At 42.7% G+C, this 27,106-nt stretch overlaps 1 protein-coding gene across 1 annotated transcript in view; it reads right to left on the bottom strand.

Moving 5' to 3' along the window:
- Nucleotides 1-26,282, bottom strand: part of LOC125705995 (uncharacterized) — a 246,424-nt gene extending 220,142 nt beyond the window's left edge. Inside the window, exon 1 of the mRNA XM_048972410.1 lies at nt 26,082-26,282. Within this exon, the coding sequence (XP_048828367.1) occupies nt 26,082-26,246 (165 nt within the window). The 5' untranslated portion in view covers nt 26,247-26,282. The remainder of the gene's footprint in view (nt 1-26,081) is intronic.
- Between the last annotated feature and the right edge of the window lie 824 nt (nt 26,283-27,106).

The following is a 27,106-nucleotide window of genomic DNA, read 5'->3' as shown; positions in this document are numbered from 1 at the left end:
AATATTCCAGGTTTCCATCTCTCATGCATCTGGTGTGACGTGTTTTCAGACTCTCAGGCTGGCGCAAAGAAATCTTACGGCAAGTTTCCATCTCTCATGCATCTGGTGTGACGTGTTTTCAGACTCTCAGGCTTGCGCAAAGAAATCTTACGGCAAGTCTATTTTACACTAGTATAAACGTAAAATCAGCAACACCAAAGGCGTTGGAGTAGTTTGCAAAACCTACAGACTATTTAAAAGGTAACACAACTGTTACATAGGTTTTATATCCGTGTGTCTGGGTGTGCAGACTTGTGGCGAATTGAACGTCTGACTCCGGTCAGCTGAGCAAAGTTGGTAACCTTGGTATTGTGTGTAGGAGATTCGGTATAACTATAATTTCGTTCTCCATTTACATGCCGGAAGTGTCTTTAAGTGTTATGTAGTTTTGCCTGAAACGCAAAAATAAAAGAAAGCAATTAGAGCTAACCAGTTGCTGCTGTAGTGATTGAAGAACTTTTGTCGGAAGTTGGATTCGAACCCACGCCTTACTTCGGAGAACAGAATACGCCTTACTTCGGAAAGCCGTTTACATTGAGTCGGGCGAATGAGACCACTCGGCCATGGGGCAGTTTCCAGTTAAACCCTAAGGAGTAGGTTAAGTCCAGCCTTGGCTTCCAAGCTGACGTTTTTCTACATATGTGCTTGTGTATCATGGACAGTAAGAGGGGGCAGGCAAGGAGAGAATTTCTCTTTGGTGATCAATAGAGTGTTATTATTATAACGTCTAAAACGTATGATGGTCTGTCGATAAATCAATAAGAATATGAATGAAGTCAATGTTTATCTAAAGAAATCAGAATGACAGTATATGTTATTTAACAACCTGAACACAACACGAAACGTTAGCAGTAACATATGATGCTCTGCTGCCTTCAGTGAAAGTCCTGACATAATGTCTTTTAACATTTGCTTTCATAGCGCTGTTCTACATTAAACATTTTGAAACGAAGCAGCCGAACTCGTGCCAGCGGTACGAAACGCGTCGAAGTTTCCCGACTCGACGCTGGAAAAGGCAGGGGCCGGACTGACTGTAGGGGGCGTGGCCAGAGACAGCCTGGCCACTGTTCCAAATCATGGGTGCATGTTACAAGTCCGGAACATATTTTAACTTAGTACTAACTTAGCATCATATTTGATCTAATTCGACTGAATATTCCAGGTTTCCATCTCTCATACATCTGGTGTGACGTGTTTTCAGACTCTCAGGCTGGCGCAAAGAAATCTTACGGCAAGTTTCCATCTCTCATGCATCTGGTGTGACGTGTTTTCAGACTCTCAGGCTTGCGCAAAGAAATCTTACGGCAAGTCTATTTTACACTAGTATAAACGTAAAATCAGCGACACCAAAGGCGTTGGAGTAGTTTGCAAAACCTACAGACTATTTAAAAGGTAACACAACTGTTACATAGGTTTTATATCCGTGTGTCTGGGTGTGCAGACTTGTGGCGAATTGAACGTCTGACTCCGGTCAGCTGAGCAAAGTTGGTAACCTTGGTATTGTGTGTAGGAGATTCGGTATAACTATAATTTCGTTCTCCATTTACATGCCGGAAGTGTCTTTAAGTGTTATGTAGTTTTGCCTGAAACGCAAAAATAAAAGAAAGCAATTAGAGCTAACCAGTTGCTGCTGTAGTGATTGAAGAACTTTTGTCGGAAGTTGGATTCGAACCCACGCCTTACTTCGGAGAACAGAATACGCCTTACTTCGGAAAGCCGTTTACATTGAGTCGGGCGAATGAGACCACTCGGCCATGGGGCAGTTTCCAGTTAAACCCTAAGGAGTAGGTTAAGTCCAGCCTTGGCTTCCAAGCTGACGTTTTTCTACATATGTGCTTGTGTATCATGGACAGTAAGAGGGGGCAGGCAAGGAGAGAATTTCTCTTTGGTGATCAATAGAGTGTTATTATTATAACGTCTAAAACGTATGATGGTCTGTCGATAAATCAATAAGAATATGAATGAAGTCAATGTTTATCTAAAGAAATCAGAATGACAGTATATGTTATTTAACAACCTGAACACAACACGAAACGTTAGCAGTAACATATGATGCTCTGCTGCCTTCAGTGAAAGTCCTGACATAATGTCTTTTAACATTTGCTTTCATAGCGCTGTTCTACATTAAACATTTTGAAACGAAGCAGCCGAACTCGTGCCAGCGGTACGAAACGCGTCGAAGTTTCCCGACTCGACGCTGGAAAAGGCAGGGGCCGGACTGACTGTAGGGGGCGTGGCCAGAGACAGCCTGGCCACTGTTCCAAATCATGGGTGCATGTTACAAGTCCGGAACATATTTTAACTTAGTACTAACTTAGCATCATATTTGATCTAATTCGACTGAATATTCCAGGTTTCCATCTCTCATACATCTGGTGTGACGTGTTTTCAGACTCTCAGGCTGGCGCAAAGAAATCTTACGGCAAGTTTCCATCTCTCATGCATCTGGTGTGACGTGTTTTCAGACTCTCAGGCTTGCGCAAAGAAATCTTACGGCAAGTCTATTTTACACTAGTATAAACGTAAAATCAGCGACACCAAAGGCGTTGGAGTAGTTTGCAAAACCTACAGACTATTTAAAAGGTAACACAACTGTTACATAGGTTTTATATCCGTGTGTCTGGGTGTGCAGACTTGTGGCGAATTGAACGTCTGACTCCGGTCAGCTGAGCAAAGTTGGTAACCTTGGTATTGTGTGTAGGAGATTCGGTATAACTATAATTTCGTTCTCCATTTACATGCCGGAAGTGTCTTTAAGTGTTATGTAGTTTTGCCTGAAACGCAAAAATAAAAGAAAGCAATTAGAGCTAACCAGTTGCTGCTGTAGTGATTGAAGAACTTTTGTCGGAAGTTGGATTCGAACCCACGCCTTATTTCGGAAAGCCGTTTATATTGAGTCGGGCGAATGAGACCACTCGGCCATGGGGCAGTTTCCAGTTAAACCCTAAGGAGTAGGCTAAGTCCAGCCTGGGCTTCCAAGCTGACGTTTTTCTACATATGTGCTTGTGTATCATGGACAGTAAGAGAGGGCAGTCAAGGAGAGAATTTCTCTTTGGTGATCAATAGAGTGTTATTATTATAATGTCTAAAACGTATGATGGTCTGTCGATAAATCAATAACAATATGAATGAAGTCAATGTTTATCTAAAGAAATCAGAATGACAGTATATGTTATTTAACAACCTGAACACAACACGAAACGTTAGCAGTAACATATGATGCTCTGCTGCCTTCAGTGAAAGTCCTGACATAATGTCTTTTAACATTTGCTTTCATAGCGCTGTTCTACATTAAACATTTTGAAACGAAGCAGCCGAACTCGTGCCAGCGGTACGAAACGCGTCGAAGTTTCCCGACTCGACGCTGGAAAAGGCAGGGGTCGGACTGACTGTAGGGGGCGTGGCCAGAGACAGCCTGGCCACTGTTCCAAATCATGGGTGCATGTTACAAGTCCGGAACATATTTTAACTTAGTACTAACTTAGCATCATATTTGATCTTGTTAGGTTGAAGAAACTGTTATTAATCATTTTGTTATCACTCCTGTATGATCAGCAATGAATGTAAATATGTATATATATTATTTTGTTTTCCCCTAGCCTCATACTTTAGATTATATTAATAATAGCATTCCCACCTTAGCAAAACCAGAACTTTCTCTCACCTCCCTATTCTGCATGACTCTTGCGCCTCCCACTGACTATAAATAAAGGAGTCAAGGGGAACCACCCTTTGTAACACATTCTGCTGTAGTTTGCATTGCAGAGAGTGTGGGTACCCTTGCAAGTAAAAACTATAAAGTGTGTTGTCTCAATAAAAGGTGGAGTTGGGGTGGAAACGCCGGGCGCTTTCCCCAACATAGAATTTGGTCCTTCGAGCCGGATCCGAGGAACCCCGAAGACGTCTCCAGTACGCCGAGAGAAGCGACACCGAAAACTGCCGGCAGTCACTCGAAGACGGGTGCAAGAAAGACCTGTGATGTGAATTCGTCATCAGGCCGGTGGTTAGAACTGCGCTCGACGTCTGGTGATGTCTGAAGGACCTCGGTGACGGAACAGAGAGCACACTACATAGGTGAGAAACACGGCACCTAAGTGAATAGGTGGCCAAGTGAGAGATACGGCACCTAAATAAGTAGGTGGCCAAGACATGCATGTGGTTGAGGTTAGCCGAAATTAACCGGGAGAGAAAGTAGGCGTTATTGGAAATATATATATTGATGTATGTGGATGTGTTTTTATAGGTTTTAGATTAACCTACACGATCCACCCTAAAAGCAACAACATACTGGTGACTGAAGGATAAAGGACGGGTTTCATCCCTGAAAACTAACACCGCTGCTCTAATAGTGAGCAGTAGAAGGCCGTGTTGGTGTCCTCCTGAGGTCTCATGCCAGGGACTTGCTTTTAGGATTTTTTATGTTTTGTAGTGTATTCAATAAAAGGTAACAATGGGAAAAAATCTGAGTAAACAAATTAGAGGGAGATGAGAAGTTTATGGAAGGATATAAACCAGGATCAGGACAAATAAGTAGTCAAAGATGGAGGAAAAAACATGGGTTTGAAGGAAAACTCCATACTCCAGCCATATTAAAGTTACAGGGAAACTTAAAACTGGAGATGTTACAGACTACCAATAATAAAAAAGGCCAAGATAGAAAAAAGGAATACGTTTTCTCTGATGCTTGGTTAGAACAGAGTAAACTAAGAGATAATAAGAGACAACAGAAAAAGGGAAATAAGGAGAAAAAACTGCAGGTGGCTTTAATCACACTAGACGAAGAAACGGCAGCAAGACCTTCTGCCCCTCCAGCTCCTCCACCGCCCCCACAAATTCCGGTGCCTGCACCGGCGCTGGTTCCAGCCACAGATAGACAAGAAGCAAGGGGGGGGGTGGAACCATCTCGCATGTTAACTCGAGGGTCTGATCCCTCTCTATATCCTGTAAAAGATTTGGCCACAGCTAAAGTACAATGGCATCCAAAAAATAACACAGAACAAGAGGAGGTAGAATGGCAGTGTCCCCTCGTAGAAGTGGCAAACCCAAATCGAGGGCCAAATAATGCAGGACCCGAAACTATGTTAGTATATAGACCCTGGACCGCTGAGGATAGAACAGCGGCTTTAAAAGGAATACCCCCGGTTGAAGAAGGGGTACCCGAGTTTTGGACTGCCATCCTAGAATTACAAAGTAGTTTTCATTTGAACGGCAGGGAAATGTACCGATGCCTAAGACAGTTGTTTACCCATAAATGGGGACGTGTAGCGGGAGACTTCACAGGACATGGTAATAATGATGAAGTCTTAGCACATGACTCGCAGGAACTCATACAAGCATTACGAGACTTGCGAAACAGGGTAGAGACAGCCTTCGTAAGACGCGCAGATTATGGGCGAATAGCGCAGTGCAAACAAAAAGATGGAGAGGAACCTGAGGATTTTATGGATAGGATGCGAGTGGTGTTCAGGGGAAATTCAGGAATTCCTCACGACGAGGAAGACGGAGGAGTGTATCAGCAACAATTAAAACGAGCTTTTGTCGCAGGCCTAAAGCCTGAATTGCGAAAATATCTCGACAAACATTGGGTACATCAGAATACTGGCTCAGTCCAACAAGCCTTAGAATATGCCCAACACGCACAGAAAGCGCAGAAACAGCAAAAGACAGATACAATATTCAGCGCCTCTGACGTGGTAGCGCTAGTGCAAACGAACCCTCGGGGACGCGGGGGATTCAGAGGTAGAGGAAGAGGAAGATTTAGAGGCCGAGGAAGATTTAGAAATAAACAAACAGGAGGGTTTTCACAGGAAACAGAGTGTTGGACATGCGGGAAACCTGGACATTTAAGCAGGGACTGCAGGTCAGGGAAGCGACCATTTAATCCAAACTCCACCGAAAATGACCAATGACCCTCCTCGGAGACCCCTGTTGCCGACACTATCCGAGGTGAAACAGAGGTCATTTTAAGGGAAGAACCGGAGGTTACCTTACAAGACCTCCTGGATGAGGAAATAGATTTGCAAGCAGTATGTCAGCTATTAGCAGAAAGGCAGTGGGGAACTTTGCCAAGTCGGAAATTAATCATAAATGGCAAAGTATACGAATGCCTGTGTGATACTGGAGCCTGTAGGACTGTCCTAACCTCCAGTCCTCCTGAAGTCACATACTCCTCATCTGTCATAAATATAAAAACAGCAGGAGGCCAAACAGACAGTCATCAGCTAACAAACCCAGTTGCAGTAAAAGATAAGGAAACTGGGATTTAATGTCAAGCACTTCTTGCCCTGTCAATCTGTTAGGCCGTGACCTTATGGTACAGATGGGCATTAGTGTAGTTGCCACAAACTCTGGCATGAAAGCAATCATAAATGAGGAAGCCTATGTTGTGCAAGGAACCGGAGCACCACAATATTACTGGTCACTGGACCTAGGGGGAACTGCACAGACACGAGAATTGTTGCGAAAAACTAGAGAAAAGCAGTCCCCTAAACAAACCCAGTTCATGCCTGACGATGCCTTACACGTCACTATGTGGTACAAAGGCACCCCAGGACCAGATTATGCCTATGACAAAACGTTTCATGCCCTCCAAGACACTTGTATTACCTTACAACATTTGTATGTTAACTCCACTACTGGCTTTTCTGCTGCCTCAGTCATCTTATCTAATAAACAACAGGCTGTGTTCAGAGGGGAAACACCACACGTATCTCTATCAAAACCACCTCAGATGCAGTGGAGGGATGTAGAGATGTTCTTACGAGATTCCATGCACAGTTACAATGACTACCAACCCGTACCTGGCTCCTGTTGGAGCTATGACAAAAAACACAATGTGTGGCGGTTCCCTTTGGGATGGAGAGTTCAAACCACTCTCACCACACACTTGCAGGACCCAACCTGACAAATTTTTTCTGTTCTGGAGGGGGGATCATGTCCAGATCTAGATCGCCTCCCGGAAGGGTTGTGGTCGTCCTCCCCCACTGATGTAGGACTGGTAAAGGGGTTCCCACCATACAAAGTAATTGTGAAATCAGAACACCGCCCGGTAGTTAGACAATACCCGTTAAAACCTGAGGCAGAGAAAGGTATAGCCCCTGTAGTGCAGGATATGTTGGCATCAGGAATATTGCGAGAGGCTCCTGAGGCCACTTGCAATACTCCTATCTTCCCTGTCCAGAAGGGACATACAGGGAAATGGCGCATGGTGCAGGATTTAAGACCAGTTAATAACATAGTGCAACACGCAGCACCAGACGTGCCCAACCCACACTTATTGCTCAACTCATTAACCCCTGATAAAAGTTACTTCTCAGTAGTTGATCTCAGTAATGCATTTTTCTCAGTACCATTGCACTCTGATTCTCAACATTTATTTGGTTTCACCTATAAGGGAAAAAAATACACATATACTAGACTCCCTCAAGGGTTTTCAGAAAGTCCACATGTATATACCATGGCCCTTAGATATTCTATGAGTACCTGTAAAATACCATCCCATAGTCAAGTGCTACTGTATGTAGATGATATATTAATTGCTTCAGATACAAAACAGCATTGTAAGGAAGCCACACTGTTGGTGTTACAGCATTTATATGATACAGGACATAAAGCATCAAAACAAAAATTACAATATTGCAGGGAGGAAGTTATATATCTTGGACATAAACTCTCCCAACAAGGTCGATCATTATTAGAAACTAGAAAACAGGCAATACAAGAGGCACCAAAGCCAAAGACTAAACAGCAAATGATGTCCTTCTTAGGACTTTGTAATTATTGCAGAGAATGGCTACCTGATTATGCCGCACTCGTTCAACCTCTGCAAACCTTAATTTATGGAAAAGACATGGCCTTAAAAGATAAAATTCAGTGGACAAAAGAAGGAGAATTGGCATTCACAAACTTAAAAATGATGCTACAAACAAATGTGATACTTGCCTTACCAGATTATCAACAACCATTTACCTTATGTGTTGATGCTAATCAAGGTTATATGAAAGCGGTATTAACACAGCCGTTCGGGACAAAGGAAAGACCACTAGCATTCTATTCTAAACGATTAGATGCAGTAGCAGCTGGTTTTCCACAATGTTTGCAAGCATGTGCAGCTGCTGCAGAAGCAGTAAAATTATCAGCAGAATTAGTGTTGTGTCACCCACTCACCCTGAAGGTGCCACATTCAGTTTCATTAGTTTTACTGCAGACGCCGCTTCCGTTCCTCACACATGCTAGACATCTGACCTTAGTCTCACTCCTGCTTTCACAGTCAAACATTACTATACAGCGATGTGGTCCTCTTAACCCTAGCACCCTTCTTCCGACAACGGAAGATGGAGAGCCACATTCGTGCAAAGCAGTTGTGGAAGAGCAAACAAAACCCAGAGCAGATATTTTACAGACCCCAATATCAGATTCAATGGTTGTTTATGTAGATGGATCAGCATAAAAAAATGATATGGGAAAAAATAAGGTCGGGTATGCTGTAGTTACGTCCACTGAAGTGTTAGAGGCCAATGCACTCCCACCTGCTTGTTCAGCACAAGCGGCTGAACTCTATGCTGTAATTAGGGCATGCGAGCTATTCAAAAATAAGTCACTTACTATATACACTGATAGTCAATATGTGTTTGGAGCTGTTCATCACCATGCAAGAGTGTGGAAAAATAGAGGTTTTAAAACATCGCAGGGAACGTCTCTAACTCACACAAACTTACTACTTAGATTATTAGATGTTGTACAATTACCGACTCGCCTTGCACTGTGCAAATGTAAAGCACACCAAACCGATGCTTCCACAATAGCTAAAGGAAACAACTTTGCAGATAAAACTGCCAAAGAAGCGGCCCTGAAACAGCCCACCTTATCAGTGGCAGACATTCCTTTCATAGATAGTGATGTGCTGTGTGATGCACAGATTCATGCTCCTAAAACAGAAATACAGAGTTGGATCAAGAGAGGAGCAATACAGCAAGGGAAAGTTTACTATATGAATGACAAGCCCATCCTACTAAAAAACTTATACAAAACAGCTGCCTTAGTGAGCCATGGAAATACTCATGTCTCAACAGGAGGGATGGTACATATTATCCAGCAATACTTTTATGCTATAAATTTTTCTGATTATGCAAAGCAATTTTGTAGAACATGCTTAATTTGCTGTAAGCATAATGCACAGGGTAACATGAGACCAAAACGTGGGCAGTTCCCTGTAGCTGAGTACCCGTTTCAAGTTGTACATATGGATTTTATTGAATTATCTTGGTCACAAGGGAAGAAGTACTGTCTAGTCATTATAGACACCTTTTCTAAGTGGGTAGAAATATACCCTGTAAAGCACTGTGATGCAATGACTGTTGCAAAATGTTTGGTAGGCCATTATTTCCCTACTTATGGCATACCTCATATTATAAGATCAGACAATGGGACTCATTTTGTAAATCAGACCATGTCCCTTTGTTCACAAGCATTAGGTTTTACGCTTAAGAATCATTGTGCTTATCACCCTCAGAGTGCAGGCTTAGTGGAGAGAACTAACGGCACTATTAAAACAAGGCTCAGAAAAACAATGGAAGAGACAAAAAGGCCGTGGCCAGAATGTTTGTCTCTAGTAAAATTGTGGATGAGAATAACTCCCATTCCTGCAGGATTAACACCTTTTGAGATAGTGTACGGAAGGCCGTTTCCCCTAGCAACCGAAATGAGTGATATAGGGAAAGCGGACAGAGAAAATACATTGGCTAATTGGATGCGAAAGTTGCTATCATCACAACAAAAACATAGCCCCAGTAGTCTGCCAGTAAATTCTGTTTCTAACCAACAGGATAACTTGCAGCCAGGGGATTGGATTCTGGTCAAGGTCCTGTTGCGGAAGGAGTGGAGCACACCCCGGTGGGACGGTCCTTATCAAGTCCTCCTCACAACACCAACAGCTGTGAAAATAGCAGAACGACCTTCCTGGATACACAAAAGTCACTGTAAACCCATCAAGCCCTTATCAGAGGCCTCAGCGACAGAGTAGCAGTGGAAGTCCGCTACAAAGGCACAGTAACCAATAGGGTGCTGCTGTCTCAACCCGGTGAAGAAAACAACTGAACTGCACTCTATTAGGATGGCTCTGACGGGGTGGGGGTGTGGTAAGGTGACTCTAGGGGTCATTCTTGTTGTTGGACTTGTATGGTTGTCCTTGCTCCCACTAGCTCCATTGCAACACCTACGGCGATGGACCCATGACGACTTCCATCTGCGCCCGTTGCCTGCTGACCACTCACACCCGTTCATGAAGAACTACTGGTATCGATATGTACATGACACTGTAACAGCAAAAAATGTGACGAATTGCTATGTTTGTTCTGTGATGCCTACTCATAGTGAACGACCCACTGTATATGGAAAACCCATGAATATGTCACAGGCCAAATGTGCCGCATCTTTTGCAGGTATAGGGTACCAAAGTATTGTTTCACTTATATTTTCTTTTGTTTTGTTTTTTATTTTGTTTTTCTGTTGTTTTATAACTGTTATACCATGTTTGAAAATGTTTATTAATCAAGCTCTTAATGCTGCTTTTCGGACACACAGTACAATGTTTCTCTCCCTTACTCAGAATATGGAGACAGAGCCTGTTTCCAGCGATAGCGATGAAGAAGACATGTAATTCATAATGACGGCTGAGCCGAAAGCACCCGTGCAGGGCTCGGACCTGAAGTAACGGAATTAGATGTTTTTCTATGATAAACAGGAGGAACGACTCCTGATGGTTTTCTGTACTCCACAGTTAGGATGATGATGATGTGATCTAAATGACAGTTGTACTGGAAATGCTTTTGCAACTTGTACAATACTGATGTTTTTGATCATACTGTCATGATAAACAGGAGGGACTGTTAGGTTGAAGAAACTGTTATTAATCATTTTGTTATCACTCCTGTATGATCAGCAATGAATGTAAATATGTATATATATTATTTTGTTTTCCCCTAGCCTCATACTTTAGATTATATTAATAATAGCATTCCCACCTTAGCAAAACCAGAACTTTCTCTCACCTCCCTATTCTGCATGACTCTTGCGCCTCCCACTGACTATAAATAAAGGAGTCAAGGGGAACCACCCTTTGTAACACATTCTGCTGTAGTTTGCATTGCAGAGAGTGTGGGTACCCTTGCAAGTAAAAACTATAAAGCGTAAAGTAGTGGTTGAAGAACTTTTGTCGGAAGTTGGATTCGAACCCACGCCTTACTTCGGAGAACAGAATACGCCTTACTTCGGAAAGCCGTTTACATTGAGTCGGGTGAATGAGACCACTCGGCCATGGGGCAGTTTCCAGTTAAACCCTAAGGAGTAGGTTAAGTCCAGCCTTGGCTTCCAAGCTGACGTTTTTCTACATATGTGCTTGTGTATCATGGACAGTAAGAGGGGGCAGGCAAGGAGAGAATTTCTCTTTGGTGATCAATAGAGTGTTATTATTATAACGTCTAAAACGTATGATGGTCTCTCGATAAATCAATAAGAATATGAATGAAGTCAATGTTTATCTAAAGAAATCAGAATGACAGTATATGTTATTTAACAACCTGAACACAACACGAAACGTTAGCAGTAACATATGATGCTCTGCTGCCTTCAGTGAAAGTCCTGACATAATGTCTTTTAACATTTGCTTTCATAGCGCTGTTCTACATTAAACATTTTGAAACGAAGCAGCCGAACTCGTGCCAGCGGTACGAAACGCGTCGAAGTTTCCCGACTCGACGCTGGACAAGGCAGGGGCCGGACTGACTGTAGGGGGCGTGGCCAGAGACAGCCTGGCCACTGTTCCAAATCATGGGTGCATGTTACAAGTCCGGAACATATTTTAACTTAGTACTAACTTAGCATCATAATTGATCTAATTCGACTGAATATTCCAGGTTTCCATCTCTCATGCATCTGGTGTGACGTGTTTTCAGACTCTCAGGCTGGCGCAAAGAAATCTTACGGCAAGTTTCCATCTCTCATGCATCTGGTGTGACGTGTTTTCAGACTCTCAGGCTTGCGCAAAGAAATCTTACGGCAAGTCTATTTTACACTAGTATAAACGTAAAATCAGCGACACCAAAGGCGTTGGAGTAGTTTGCAAAACCTACAGACTATTTAAAAGGTAACACAACTGTTACATAGGTTTTATATCCGTGTGTCTGGGTGTGCAGACTTGTGGCGAATTGAACGTCTGACTCCGGTCAGCTGAGCAAAGTTGGTAACCTTGGTATTGTGTGTAGGAGATTCGGTATAACTATAATTTCGTTCTCCATTTACATGCCGGAAGTGTCTTTAAGTGTTATGTAGTTTTGCCTGAAACGCAAAAATAAAAGAAAGCAATTAGAGCTAACCAGTTGCTGCTGTAGTCATTGAAGAACTTTTGTCGGAAGTTGGATTCGAACCCACGCCTTACTTCGGAGAACAGAATACGCCTTACTTCGGAAAGCCGTTTACATTGAGTCGGGCGAATGAGACCACTCGGCCATGGGGCAGTTTCCAGGTAAATCCTAAGGAGTAGGTTAAGTCCAGCCTTTTATATCCGTGTGTCTGGGTGTGCAGACTTGTGGCGAATTGAACGTCTGACTCCGGTCAGCTGAGCAAAGTTGGTAACCTTGGTATTGTGTGTAGGAGATTCGGTATAACTATAATTTCGTTCTCCATTTACATGCCGGAAATGTCTTTAAGTGTTATGTAGTTTTGCCTGAAACGCAAAAATAAAAGAAAGCAATTAGAGCTAACCAGTTGCTGCTGTAGTGATTGAAGAACTTTTGTCGGAAGTTGGATTCGAACCCACGCCTTACTTCGGAGAACAGAATACGCCTTACTTCGGAAAGCCGTTTACATTGAGTCGGGCGAATGAGACCACTCGGCCATGGGGCAGTTTCCAGTTATACCCTAAGGAGTAGGTTAAGTCCAGCCTTGGTTTCCAAGCTGACGTTTTTCTACATATGTGCTTCTGTATCATGGACAGTAAGAGGGGGCAGGCAAGGAGAGAATTTCTCTTTGGTGATCAATAGAGTGTTATTATTATAACGTCTAAAACGTATGATGGTCTGTCGATAAATCAATAACAATATGAATGAAGTCAATGTTTATCTAAAGAAATCAGAATGACAGTATATGTTATTTAACAACCTGAACACAACACGAAACGTTAGCAGTAACATATGATGCTCTGCTGCCTTCAGTGAAAGTCCTGACATAATGTCTTTTAACATTTGCTTTCATAGCGCTGTTCTACATTAAACATTTTGAAACGAAGCAGCCGAACTCGTGCCAGCGGTACGAAACGCGTCGAAGTTTCCCGACTCGACGCTGGAAAAGGCAGGGGCCGGACTGACTGTAGGGGGCGTGGCCAGAGACAGCCTGGCCACTGTTCCAAATCATGGGTGCATGTTACAAGTCCGGAACATATTTTAACTTAGTACTAACTTAGCATCATATTTGATCTAATTCGACTGAATATTCCAGGTTTCCATCTCTCATGCATCTGGTGTGACGTGTTTTCAGACTCTCAGGCTGGCGCAAAGAAATCTTACGGCAAGTTTCCATCTCTCATGCATCTGGTGTGACGTGTTTTCAGACTCTCAGGCTTGCGCAAAGAAATCTTACGGCAAGTCTATTTTACACTAGTATAAACGTAAAATCAGCGACACCAAAGGCGTTGGAGTAGTTTGCAAAACCTACAGACTATTTAAAAGGTAACACAACTGTTACATAGGTTTTATATCCGTGTGTCTGGGTGTGCAGACTTGTGGCGAATTGAACGTCTGACTCCGGTCAGCTGAGCAAAGTTGGTAACCTTGGTATTGTGTGTAGGAGATTCGGTATAACTATAATTTCGTTCTCCATTTACATGCCGGAAGTGTCTTTAAGTGTTATGTAGTTTTGCCTGAAACGCAAAAATAAAAGAAAGCAATTAGAGCTAACCAGTTGCTGCTGTAGTCATTGAAGAACTTTTGTCGGAAGTTGGATTCGAACCCACGCCTTACTTGGGAGAACAGAATACGCCTTACTTCGGAAAGCCGTTTACATTGAGTCGGGCGAATGAGACCACTCGGCCATGGGGCAGTTTCCAGGTAAATCCTAAGGAGTAGGTTAAGTCCAGCCTTTTATATCCGTGTGTCTGGGTGTGCAGACTTGTGGCGAATTGAACGTCTGACTCCGGTCAGCTGAGCAAAGTTGGTAACCTTGGTATTGTGTGTAGGAGATTCGGTATAACTATAATTTCGTTCTCCATTTACATGCCGGAAATGTCTTTAAGTGTTATGTAGTTTTGCCTGAAACGCAAAAATAAAAGAAAGCAATTAGAGCTAACCAGTTGCTGCTGTAGTGATTGAAGAACTTTTGTCGGAAGTTGGATTCGAACCCACGCCTTACTTCGGAGAACAGAATACGCCTTACTTCGGAAAGCCGTTTACATTGAGTCGGGCGAATGAGACCACTCGGCCATGGGGCAGTTTCCAGTTATACCCTAAGGAGTAGGTTAAGTCCAGCCTTGGTTTCCAAGCTGACGTTTTTCTACATATGTGCTTCTGTATCATGGACAGTAAGAGGGGGCAGGCAAGGAGAGAATTTCTCTTTGGTGATCAATAGAGTGTTATTATTATAACGTCTAAAACGTATGATGGTCTGTCGATAAATCAATAACAATATGAATGAAGTCAATGTTTATCTAAAGAAATCAGAATGACAGTATATGTTATTTAACAACCTGAACACAACACGAAACGTTAGCAGTAACATATGATGCTCTGCTGCCTTCAGTGAAAGTCCTGACATAATGTCTTTTAACATTTGCTTTCATAGCGCTGTTCTACATTAAACATTTTGAAACGAAGCAGCCGAACTCGTGCCAGCGGTACGAAACGCGTCGAAGTTTCCCGACTCGACGCTGGAAAAGGCAGGGGCCGGACTGACTGTAGGGGGCGTGGCCAGAGACAGCCTGGCCACTGTTCCAAATCATGGGTGCATGTTACAAGTCCGGAACATATTTTAACTTAGTACTAACTTAGCATCATATTTGATCTAATTCGACTGAATATTCCAGGTTTCCATCTCTCATGCATCTGGTGTGACGTGTTTTCAGACTCTCAGGCTGGCGCAAAGAAATCTTACGGCAAGTTTCCATCTCTCATGCATCTGGTGTGACGTGTTTTCAGACTCTCAGGCTTGCGCAAAGAAATCTTACGGCAAGTCTATTTTACACTAGTATAAACGTAAAATCAGCGACACCAAAGGCGTTGGAGTAGTTTGCAAAACCTACAGACTATTTAAAAGGTAACACAACTGTTACATAGGTTTTATATCCGTGTGTCTGGGTGTGCAGACTTGTGGCGAATTGAACGTCTGACTCCGGTCAGCTGAGCAAAGTTGGTAACCTTGGTATTGTGTGTAGGAGATTCGGTATAACTATAATTTCGTTCTCCATTTACATGCCGGAAGTGTCTTTAAGTGTTATGTAGTTTTGCCTGAAACGCAAAAATAAAAGAAAGCAATTAGAGCTAACCAGTTGCTGCTGTAGTGATTGAAGAACTTTTGTCGGAAGTTGGATTCGAACCCACGCCTTACTTCGGAGAACAGAATACGCCTTACTTCGGAAAGCCGTTTACATTGAGTCGGGCGAATGAGACCACTCGGCCATGGGGCAGTTTCCAGTTAAACCCTAAGGAGTAGGTTAAGTCCAGTCTTGGCTTCCAAGCTGTCGTTTTTCTACATATGTGCTTGTGTATCATGGACAGTAAGAGGGGGCAGGCAAGGAGAGAATTTCTCTTTGGTGATCAATAGAGTGTTATTATTATAACGTCTAAAACGTATGATGGTCTCTCGATAAATCAATAAGAATATGAATGAAGTCAATGTTTATCTAAAGAAATCAGAATGACAGTATATGTTATTTAACAACCTGAACACAACACGAAACGTTAGCAGTAACATATGATGCTCTGCTGCCTTCAGTGAAAGTCCTGACATAATGTCTTTTAACATTTGCTTTCATAGCGCTGTTCTACATTAAACATTTTGAAACGAAGCAGCCGAACTCGTGCCAGCGGTACGAAACGCGTCGAAGTTTCCCGACTCGACGCTGGACAAGGCAGGGGCCGGACTGACTGTAGGGGGCGTGGCCAGAGACAGCCTGGCCACTGTTCCAAATCATGGGTGCATGTTACAAGTCCGGAACATATTTTAACTTAGTACTAACTTAGCATCATATTTGATCTAATTCGACTGAATATTCCAGGTTTCCATCTCTCATGCATCTGGTGTGACGTGTTTTCAGACTCTCAGGCTGGCGCAAAGAAATCTTACGGCAAGTTTCCATCTCTCATGCATCTGGTGTGACGTGTTTTCAGACTCTCAGGCTTGCGCAAAGAAATCTTACGGCAAGTCTATTTTACACTAGTATAAACGTAAAATCAGCGACACCAAAGGCGTTGGAGTAGTTTGCAAAACCTACAGACTATTTAAAAGGTAACACAACTGTTACATAGGTTTTATATCCGTGTGTCTGGGTGTGCAGACTTGTGGCGAATTGAACGTCTGACTCCGGTCAGCTGAGCAAAGTTGGTAACCTTGGTATTGTGTGTAGGAGATTCGGTATAACTATAATTTCGTTCTCCATTTACATGCCGGAAGTGTCTTTAAGTGTTATGTAGTTTTGCCTGAAACGCAAAAATAAAAGAAAGCAATTAGAGCTAACCAGTTGCTGCTGTAGTCATTGAAGAACTTTTGTCGGAAGTTGGATTCGAACCCACGCCTTACTTCGGAAAACAGAATACGCCTTACTTCGGAAAGCCGTTTACATTGAGTCGGGCGAATGAGACCACTCGGCCATGGGGCAATTTCCAGGTAAATCCTAAGGAGTAGGTTAAGTCCAGCCTTTTATATCCGTGTGTCTGGGTGTGCAGACTTGTGGCGAATTGAACGTCTGACTCCGGTCAGCTGAGCAAAGTTGGTAACCTTGGTATTGTGTGTAGGAGATTCGGTATTACTATAATTTCGTTCTCCATTTACATGCCGGAAGTGTCTTTAAGTGTTATGTAGTTTTGCCTGAAACGCAAAAATAAAAGAAAGCAATTAGAGCTAACCAGTTGCTGCTGTAGTGATTGAAGAACTTTTGTCGGAAGTTGGATTCAAACCCACGCCTTACTTCGGAAAGCCGTTTACATTGAGTCGGGCGAATGAGACCACTCGGCCATGGGGCAGTTTCCAGTTAAACCCTAAGGAGTAGGTTAAGTCCAGCCTTGGCTTCCAAGCTGACGTTTTTCTACATATGTGCTTGTGTATCATGGACAGTAAGAGGGGGCAGGCAAGGAGAGAATTTCTCTTTGGTGATCAATAGAGTGTTATTATTATAACGTCTAAAACGTATGATGGTCTGTCGATAAATCAATAACAATATGAATGAAGTCAATGTTTATCTAAAGAAATCAGAATGACAGTATATGTTATTTAACAACCTGAACACAACACGAAACGTTAGCAGTAACATATGATGCTCTGCTGCCTTCAGTGAAAGTCCTGACATAATGTCTTTTAACATTTGCTTTCATAGCGCTGTTCTACATTAAACATTTTGAAACGAAGCAGCCGAACTCGTGCCAGCGGTACGAAACGCGTCGAAGTTTCCCGACTCGACGCTGGAAAAGGCAGGGGCCGGACTGACTGTAGGGGGCGTGGCCAGAGACAGCCTGGCCACTGTTCCAAATCATGGGTGCATGTTACAAGTCCGGAACATATTTTAACTTAGTACTAACTTAGCATCATATTTGATCTAATTCGACTGAATATTCCAGGTTTCCATCTCTCATGCATCTGGTGTGACGTGTTTTCAGACTCTCAGGCTGGCGCAAAGAAATCTTACGGCAAGTTTCCATCTCTCATGCATCTGGTGTGACGTGTTTTCAGACTCTCAGGCTTGCGCAAAGAAATCTTACGGCAAGTCTATTTTACACTAGTATAAACGTAAAATCAGCGACACCAAAGGCGTTGGAGTAGTTTGCAAAACCTACAGACTATTTAAAAGGTAACACAACTGTTACATAGGTTTTATATCCGTGTGTCTGGGTGTGCAGACTTGTGGCGAATTGAACGTCTGACTCCGGTCAGCTGAGCAAAGTTGGTAACCTTGGTATTGTGTGTAGGAGATTCGGTATAACTATAATTTCGTTCTCCATTTACATGCCGGAAGTGTCTTTAAGTGTTATGTAGTTTTGCCTGAAACGCAAAAATAAAAGAAAGCAATTAGAGCTAACCAGTTGCTGGCGTAGTGATTGAAGAACTTTTGTCGGAAGTTGGATTCGAACCCACGCCTTACTTCGGAGAACAGAATACACCTAACTTCGGAAGGCCGTTTACGTTGAGTCGGGCGAATGAGACCACTCGGCCACGGCGCAGTTTCCAGTCAACACTAGAACTGCCAAATCTACGCGTATTTTCGTAAATTCCCTGGGCCTAACACCTACTAGCATCCCTGCTGAGAGTTTCTTGGGCCATTGTCCTCCTGCTTTTGTTGTCTAAACACACCCATTACCTCTGAGGCCTGGCACATTTGCATTTTTTTACTCAGAGCAGCTAAAATCCAAGGCAGGCTAAACCTCTGTGTGTGACATGGAAACCTTCACAAAAGTCTGCCATATCTATACAAAATATCCCACACACTGACTGACCTGCACATATGAAAGACACACATTCACAAAACATATGGAAACACAAGTATGTTTTATTCATGAAAAAAAAATTTAGTGTTTCAAACTTTGCCGTGTTTGCAGAACCAGTGACCATCATCCCTACATTTGGCGCAAGTGAATTTGACCTGAGAGGGCAGAAGTCCTCACACTGCTCACAGCGATTCTGCAGGGCACTGACCAGTGTCTCATCCAGGGGCTCAAGCAACCAGCAGTGTACACCTCAGAAAAACATGTGTGACAACCCTGAGGACCTGCTTGCATACCACAATGGTATCCCATCTCCCCTTGCTCTTTAAAGGGGTACCACCCATCCAGTATAGTTATCACTGGGCTATCACAATGTCATCACAATACTAAAGACTGAAACAAAGCCGTGAGGTCAGACCCTCTGTATACAGCACACAGTCTCACCCTCACATCCTGTATGACCACATTTCTGCTGTTCACATGGCATTTCTCCAGCTTCCATTGCCCTGCAATGGACTGACCCATGAAGGTCTACCTCACTTTACACTTTGCCCATGTCTTGTGTGTATACCCTGTCCGATCCTAACGTGTATTTAGTGTGTGTAAATCTCTCACTGCATCTGCATTTCGCAGTTCAGCTTCTGACAACATTGTGTTTCCCATCTGTGTATTTGGGTTCGGTGCTTGTTGGGTGCCTGTCGTGGTCCTTCTATTTACAATTGTACGCGGGGCATGCTGGGATATGCGCCCCGCCGGTGTTACACTAGTATAAAAAAAGGAATCTGGTCGAGTTTGTTCATTGACCAAATTTTGTTTTTGTGAACCAAATTGTTTGTAGGCCAAAGCATTTGTGAACTGCAAGCACTACTGTACTAATGATAAATTGGTATGAAAAAATGGAGACAATTTCTGAGACACCAGAGCGATCCGTGTACTGTAATATTTATCTCATCAATAAGACAGTAAAAATACACATTAGCGCCAATTCATCTTTTTTATTCATCATGAATATTTTAATTCATTAATGCAGGAGTCTGTGATAAATCGCTATCAGCAGTTGGTTTATAATGGCCAATTAATGATAACTAAAAAGAAACAGAGAGACTGAAGACAGAACTTTCAACCATGATATGAGTGCTGTTGCTGCATAATTTGTCCACCAGGGGTCACAGCGCAACCCCCATCTCGGCAAGATGGATGACTTGAAATACGTTTCTATATCAAGTTGAATTATTTTTATTTCTATAGCACATTTAAAAACAATCTATGTTGTGCCAAAGTGCTGTAGGTCAAAATAATATAAATATATAGTAAAAGTAGAGACATTGGCCAATGTTACACAATGTTACACAAAAAATAATCAGAATCAGACTGTGGTTTATTGCCAAGTAGGTTGACCCTACAAGGAATTCTTTTTGGTATAATGGTGCTCCATGGAAAAACAAGGCTAAGCAACAACCAAGTTCAAAAAACAGTGCAAAAGTTATACAATAATCTAGTAATAAATATAAAATCACTATAAATGTTAAATACATGATGTGCAAAGCAGAATAGTCAGATTAAATAGATAAATAAAATGTGTTCCTGTGTGTGCAGGGTCAGTACAGAGATGCATCTAATAAGAAGCGGTGTAAGGCTGAATTAGCTCCGAGACGGACTGGGGACCTATGCCATGTATCGCCTTAGAAAGAAATAAGAAATCTTTCAACTGTATTCTCAGAAATTCTCAAAACTTAACAGGTAGCCAATGCAGTGCAGCCAACACAGGGGAAATTTGGTGTCTATTTTTTGTTGAGAGCCTGGTAGCACCGTTTTGATCAAGGTGTAGTCAGAATAAAGATGCTTCTGGTAAACCTGGGTACAGAGAACGGCAGTAACCCAATCAGGATAAAAGCAGGAGTAACTCTCCAGGTCTTTGGCTGAAAGGTGTGGTTTAAGCCAGGCTATTGAACTCAGCTGACAGAAACACCCCTTCACAACAGCATTTATTTGTTTATCAAACTCAGTGATGAATCAAAGATGACACCAAGATTTTTAGTATGTGACTGGAAGTTTTCTGAATGAGGCCCTAATTGTTCTCTGAGATCATGAACAGTGACCAAAACTCATTACCTCTGTCTTGTTTTCATTAATCTGGACGAAAGTCATTGCTGTCCTGTTCTTAATATCCTCCAGACAGTTAGAAAGGGCCACCAGAGAGCAGCAGTCACCAGGTTTTAATGGCAGATAGAGCTGCGTATCACCAGCATAGCAATGATATTTTACATAATAACGTTCACAAATAGAGCCCAAAGGAAGCATGTATAGAGGGAATATGAGAGGGCCTGTATCACAGGACTGGATATGTTTACAAGTAAGGCCATAGTACTGAAGGGGTGTGGCCATCCCACACAGTGACAAGCCCATTCATTCACCTCATCTAGGCCTTTTACTAGGGATTTAAGGTCCTGGTTTTCCTCTCAGACCCTAGAACACACTGCCAGGCTCAGATTCCCGATCCCACATCCTGCTGAAGCCCTTCCCAAGATCAGACACTAGTTTTGTTTTCCTTGTTCTTATAGTAAAATGATGGTCTTTGACTTTTATACATAATCACTGTTCTGTTAATTACACATGACCTAATCTAAGTATTACACAAACCAAGCATAATTACTTAGAGATGTCATGAGATGGAAAATCCTTATTCAGCTAATTATTTTCCCCACAGGTGCTGACAGTGTGTCTACAGTGAAATGGGCCTATGTACAGAGTGGATGATCTGTAACAATCCCATGTTCCTATGGTGACAGATATAAAACTCATGTGAAATACTGGTGCAGAGTGTATAATGTGAGGTCATGTACTCCCATAGTACACACTGACTCTCCACAGGAGGGTAAAGTGTGAGTCAGAGATGATCCTGACCAGCGAGTCTTCACTGTGACCATCAACAATCTGACAGCTGAGGACTCCGATCGGTACTGGTGTGGTGTGAAGATCAGTGGAGCCTCTCTGATCAGGTTAATCTGTCAGTCACTGATGGTAAGATGTCTGTACTGCAGACTGTAGCCAATGAGATGCACAGTATGTAACATGTCACTGAGTCAAAAAGGAAGGACCTTAACACAAACACTGATGGAAAAATGTTTTAATATTTTAAAAATCTGCATTTTAATTTAATTCAATATGATAAACGAGACTTGGAAGAAGTAACAGTGTCAGCTAAATCGGGCGACTTCATGAGGTTAAATATGATAAGCAATATGTTAAAAAATGTCAGTTTATTGGCCAAACATTTACATACAGTATGTATGTTGTAATGGGCTGACATTCATAAAACATTTCATTGCTGTGCAAGTCTTTGAGTGTTTTACCTGTGTGTTGAAGTCCTCCAGGGCTGTCAGTGGACAAACAGGAGGTGACGGGTGTGGATGGAGACAGTGTTACTATGGAAACAACAAAAGACAAAGGATGTGGTGTAAGATTGGGGGCTCCTGTGCATCAGAGAGATCAGTGAGTTTGCATGGGAGGCCTGTCCTGATCAGGGATGACACAGAAAATAAAACCTTCATTGTGACAATGAGTGGGCTGGAGAGGAAGGACACTGGCTGGTATTGGTGTGCTGCTGGAATCCTGCAGATTCCAGTTCATATTACTGTTAAACATAAGTAATTGATTTAAATCTGCCTGTGAATTATTTATGCTTGAATATAGATACATACTAATCAACCCAGCAGTTTCACTCACGAAGGGGTTTGTGCTTCTTTGTGGGGATAATCCCCTATTTATCAGCTGTTGTGAAACAGAGTTATTTATTGGGATTATTGTTTCAATGATAGTGGCACGGTGGTCCAGTAGGCGGCGCTGTTGCTTCACGCCTCCAAGTTTAGGGGTTTGAATCTGGCTTCTGCTCTGTCTGTGTGGAGTTTGCATGTTCTCCACATGCTGTGTGGGTTTCCTCCAACAATCCAAAAACGCACAGTCAGGCTAATTGGTGTCTTTAATATTGAATGTGTGTCTTCTAGTTTATGATCAGTCTGTAATATGACAAAAATCACAGCGTTTTCCACAGACATACAGCCAGTCACTTGTCATGTATACAAATCCAGACAAATCCATGTAGCTTGCAACATAATTCAGGCATTTTTTCATCTTTGTGAGGATGAATTGTTACTAATGGTGTGCAGACTGACTAACATGTCTGTAGGTGGTTTTTCATTGCAGTGTAGACCAGTGTTACAGTTGTACTCTGTAATATCTGTTCCAGTGCTGCATCCATCCATTGTCTGAAACTGCTTGTCTAACTCAGGGTCCCTATGGGCGCAAGGCAGGGAACATCCCATGACAGGGTGCCAACCCATTGCAGGACACGCTCACACTCCATTCCCTCGCACAAGCACACCTACCGGGAAATCAGAGTCCCTGGAGGGAACCCCACAATGACACAGGGGGAGCATGCAAACTCCATACACACGGAACTCCAACGAAGACTTGAGTACACGTGCCAGAGGAGTGAGGCGAAAGTGCAAACCCTGCTTTTTATTAACTATCCTTTCTCCTGTTTCTCTGCACATGATGAAGAAGGAGGGGATAATGAAAAACGGAGGTAAGCATTCAGCAGCATTTACAGTAGTGTGGGTCTCCCTGGATCAGAGGAAGCTGGCAGAGGAGATGACCTTCGTGGAGCAGAATGAGTCAGACGAGCTGTAAAATAAACGGTTATGCTAACTGCAGTGAGGCCTCTCTCACTCGGCCCTGCTCAGTCTGTACAGTCATAGCATGAGAGTCAGTTAAACACAGAGGGGTTGATTATCTGCTGGCAACCTGTACAACCACGGATTGGCCACTTATTCACAAGTGCTTTGCTGCCACCTGCTGGTTAATGTTTAATAATCGTTATCTTGTGAAGGTAAGACTGGTTTTTATTAAATTGTCTCTTGATTCTGAAAAAATATGGTACTATACAAAAGTCTTGGGCCATCAAAGAAAACGTTTAATGCTATTTAATTGGGTTGTGTATATTTGCTCAGAACAAAAACACAATTATCATAAAAATATATGCAAATTAAAAGTGACACAATAAAAACTAACAAGAATTTCTTCTTTTCTCCATAAAGTTACTGATGCCTTGTTGGATCACTAGATGAACCACGCTTTGGATCCTAAACCTCTCCTCAGGGGCACCCCAGCCATTCCATGTATTTGTTAAATTCCGCCACCAGCTCACTTAATTCATTAATTTAATTAAACAAATGTTAATGATGCATTGATTAGCCATAGGAGTTGTGTTATAAAAATATATAGGTCTATTGGATGGTTGGTGCAAATGTTTTACTAACTTTAGAAGAGATTTTGAAATGACTGGGCTGCCACACTTTGACGGACAAAATATTATATAATATTATATAATATTATTAGCCAGAAATATTATTTCTGGCTAAGGGCGTCTGCCAAATCCTGTAAATGTAAGTGTAAATATTATAATTCTAGACCAAGATGAAGATCATTTGAACATCATTTTCTTCGACAGCCCAAGACTTTTGTACAGTTTTGTATGTGTCTTTTATACTGGTCATTATTTGTTTAAATACATGATTAATAAATTGATACTTTACAAAACATTTCATATTTTTCTGAAATTGGTAATTATTAAAAATGAATTTCACAAACTTAAATGGTTTGGCTGCGATGGGCTGGCCCCCCATCCAGGGTTGTTCCCGTGCCCATTGCTTCCGGGATAGGCTCCGGACCCCCCACGACCCAGTAGGATAAGCGGTTTGGAAAATGGATGGATGGATGGATAAATGGTTTGGAGTTTTTAGGTCACCCCTCCTCGTCAGAGCCCACCAATCAGGGACTCTTTAAAAGAGTGATGTAATCGGGAACGATCGGCTCCTCTGATGCTCCTCTTCATCCTCTTCATCCATCCGCAAAGCCACCAACATTGTGGATGACCGCACCTACCCCTCACATAATCTTTTCACTCTGGCATCTGGAAAAGCATTCAGGCCTCCACAACCAGACTCAGAAACATGGCGTCTGACTACTGAACTCTCAGGGACTGATCTGATACCACACACAACACACACACACACACAGCTGTGTAATTATATCTTCGTGGGGACTCTCCATTCATTTCTATGGGGAAAACTGTAATCCCAACATGACAACTTTAACCCCTACCAACCCCTAACCTTAACCATATGTAACCAAACCAAATACAAGACTTTTGGCATTTTTAGTTTTTTGACTGTATTTACAGATCTTTGTGAGTACCTGAAAATGCCCCCAAAAACATCAAAATAACAGGTTTTTGTCACATTGTGGGGGAGATTTGGTCCCCACAATGTAATATACACCTACTCCACACACACACACACACACACACACACACACACACACACACACACACACGTGCAAACCACTGCTGGAGGGGTGTCAGCTTTCACAGACACAGAGTGCATGGGTAAGTTTTTAATAAAAACTCTTGTGATAAATGTACAAAACATTTCAGTACACAAGTTTGAAAATAAAAAACATCTTACTAGGAACATTTTAAAAACATCTTAAAACATCTTTGATTTTAAAAAACATCTTTGGAAAAAACTTTTCATTTTTAAAAACATCTTACTATGAACATTTTAAAAACATCATACTATGATCATTTTAAAAACATCTTTGATTTTTAGAAAACATCTTTGTAAAAAACTTTTCATTTTTAAAAACATCTTACTAGGAACATTTCTCAGTTTAAAACATTTGTACATCTTACTTTGATTTTAAAAAACATCTTTGAAAAAAACTTTTCATTTTAAAACAAATGAACATCTTTGATTTTTAGAAAAAACTTTAAAAGCCCTTTTGCGATGCTGCTAGTTTTACATTTCAGTAACCAAAAGGCAGAGTTTCCCCGCTAGCCAGCAATCTGCGTTTGTCGTAGACGACCCTGACCTTTTTATCTAGAGGCCTATTAAACAGGCGAAAGCTTTTCATGTCGCGTTCGATTTTGTTGTACTGCGTCATTATAGCGGGGTTATTCCTACAACCTCCGATGTAGTTTTCAATCAATCCGATCATACTGTCAAAGTTTACCTTTTGACAGGTTTCGTAATTTAGAGTTATACCCTTACATTTCATTTGTGTTTTCCCGTTGTTGAGTCGGTAACAGTAACTTTTTGGTCCCAGCGCACCCCACGAAGCAATGTATTCGTCGGGGGCTAATTCGGACGTCAGCTCGCCCAGGTAATTGCCTAAGGTCGGGTCATATTCACCAGGCCTGCTTATGTACACGATGCTGTCGGTGTCGTGATACAGCACCCTCCGCCCCAATCTTTCCAGTTCTTTGTAAAGCGTCAACCGACCCCACGCGGTAGTTTGACACGCTATGAATATGTTAGTCTTTCCCGGCGGCACTTTGTAGGAAGACTTGAAACGCCAGCGGATGAGGGCGACCTCGTCGTTGACAAACGCGAAGCTGGAAATCTCGTACAGGTCCGAGCAGAAAAAATTAAAAAATTCCCCCGGGTCAGACACTATACATGTCTGGAGCATGTTGCTCCTCTGCGCCAGTTTACCCCACAGAGAGTTAAGCAGAAGCAATTCGATCCCCTCACGCTCGAGATAGTTTTTTATGTACTCCCTGCGACCCACGTCATCGGTCGCGTCGTCGGGGTAGCCCGAAGCCTGCTGCTTCACTTTGAGAAAGGTTTTAATGTAATCTCTAAACAGGTCGCCGCTGGTCTGGGGAAAATGCCACACTTCGTGAATTTTAACGAGCGAGTACCCCCTGTCTAAAGCCAGATTGAGCTCCGCAGATACCCACACGCCTGTCAATGCCCGCTCTGCGTCGGAATGCCCGCACGCCCCCTCCTGTCTGTTCTCGATCGCGCACGTCCTGCACAGTGTAAACACCAGTTTCCCATTTGGCAGTCTGCTGGGTAGGACGGGGAAAAACAGCTCGCGCGGGGTGTTGACCGTGGCTTTGATCAGGCCAAAGTATTCATTCAGAGGCTTAAAATTCGAATGAATGATTTCTGGGTGCCCCACGGGGAATTCACATTTAGCCAGAGTGTACGGGTACAGCGACGTGAAATCCACGTAGCGGACGCGCTCTTGCCCCGTGACGTCGTAACGCAGGCGAATGGCCGACGTCCGACCCCCAAACAGCGCTTCTCGCGGCCTTAGGGGCTCAGGGGGCTCAAAGTCTGACAGGAAACGCTGTACCTGTGGGTCGTGAGTTTTAGCGTGAGCCCATTCGTGTTCCCAGATGGATTCCACGTTCATATTAAACTCTTGGCGCAACGACTCGAGTTTTTCCCTTGTTTTAACGTACAGGGCACCGAAGCTCTCGCGGGTCAGGGGGCAGATATTGTGTTTGTTGTTGCAGGTAGGACAGCCGTGAAACTGACAGC

Source organism: Brienomyrus brachyistius, chromosome 13, assembly GCF_023856365.1.
Source record: "Brienomyrus brachyistius isolate T26 chromosome 13, BBRACH_0.4, whole genome shotgun sequence".
Classification (NCBI taxonomy): Eukaryota; Metazoa; Chordata; class Actinopteri; order Osteoglossiformes; family Mormyridae; genus Brienomyrus; species Brienomyrus brachyistius.
Note: the sequence above shows the minus strand (reverse complement) of the source record. Positions and strands in the feature narration are given on the sequence as shown.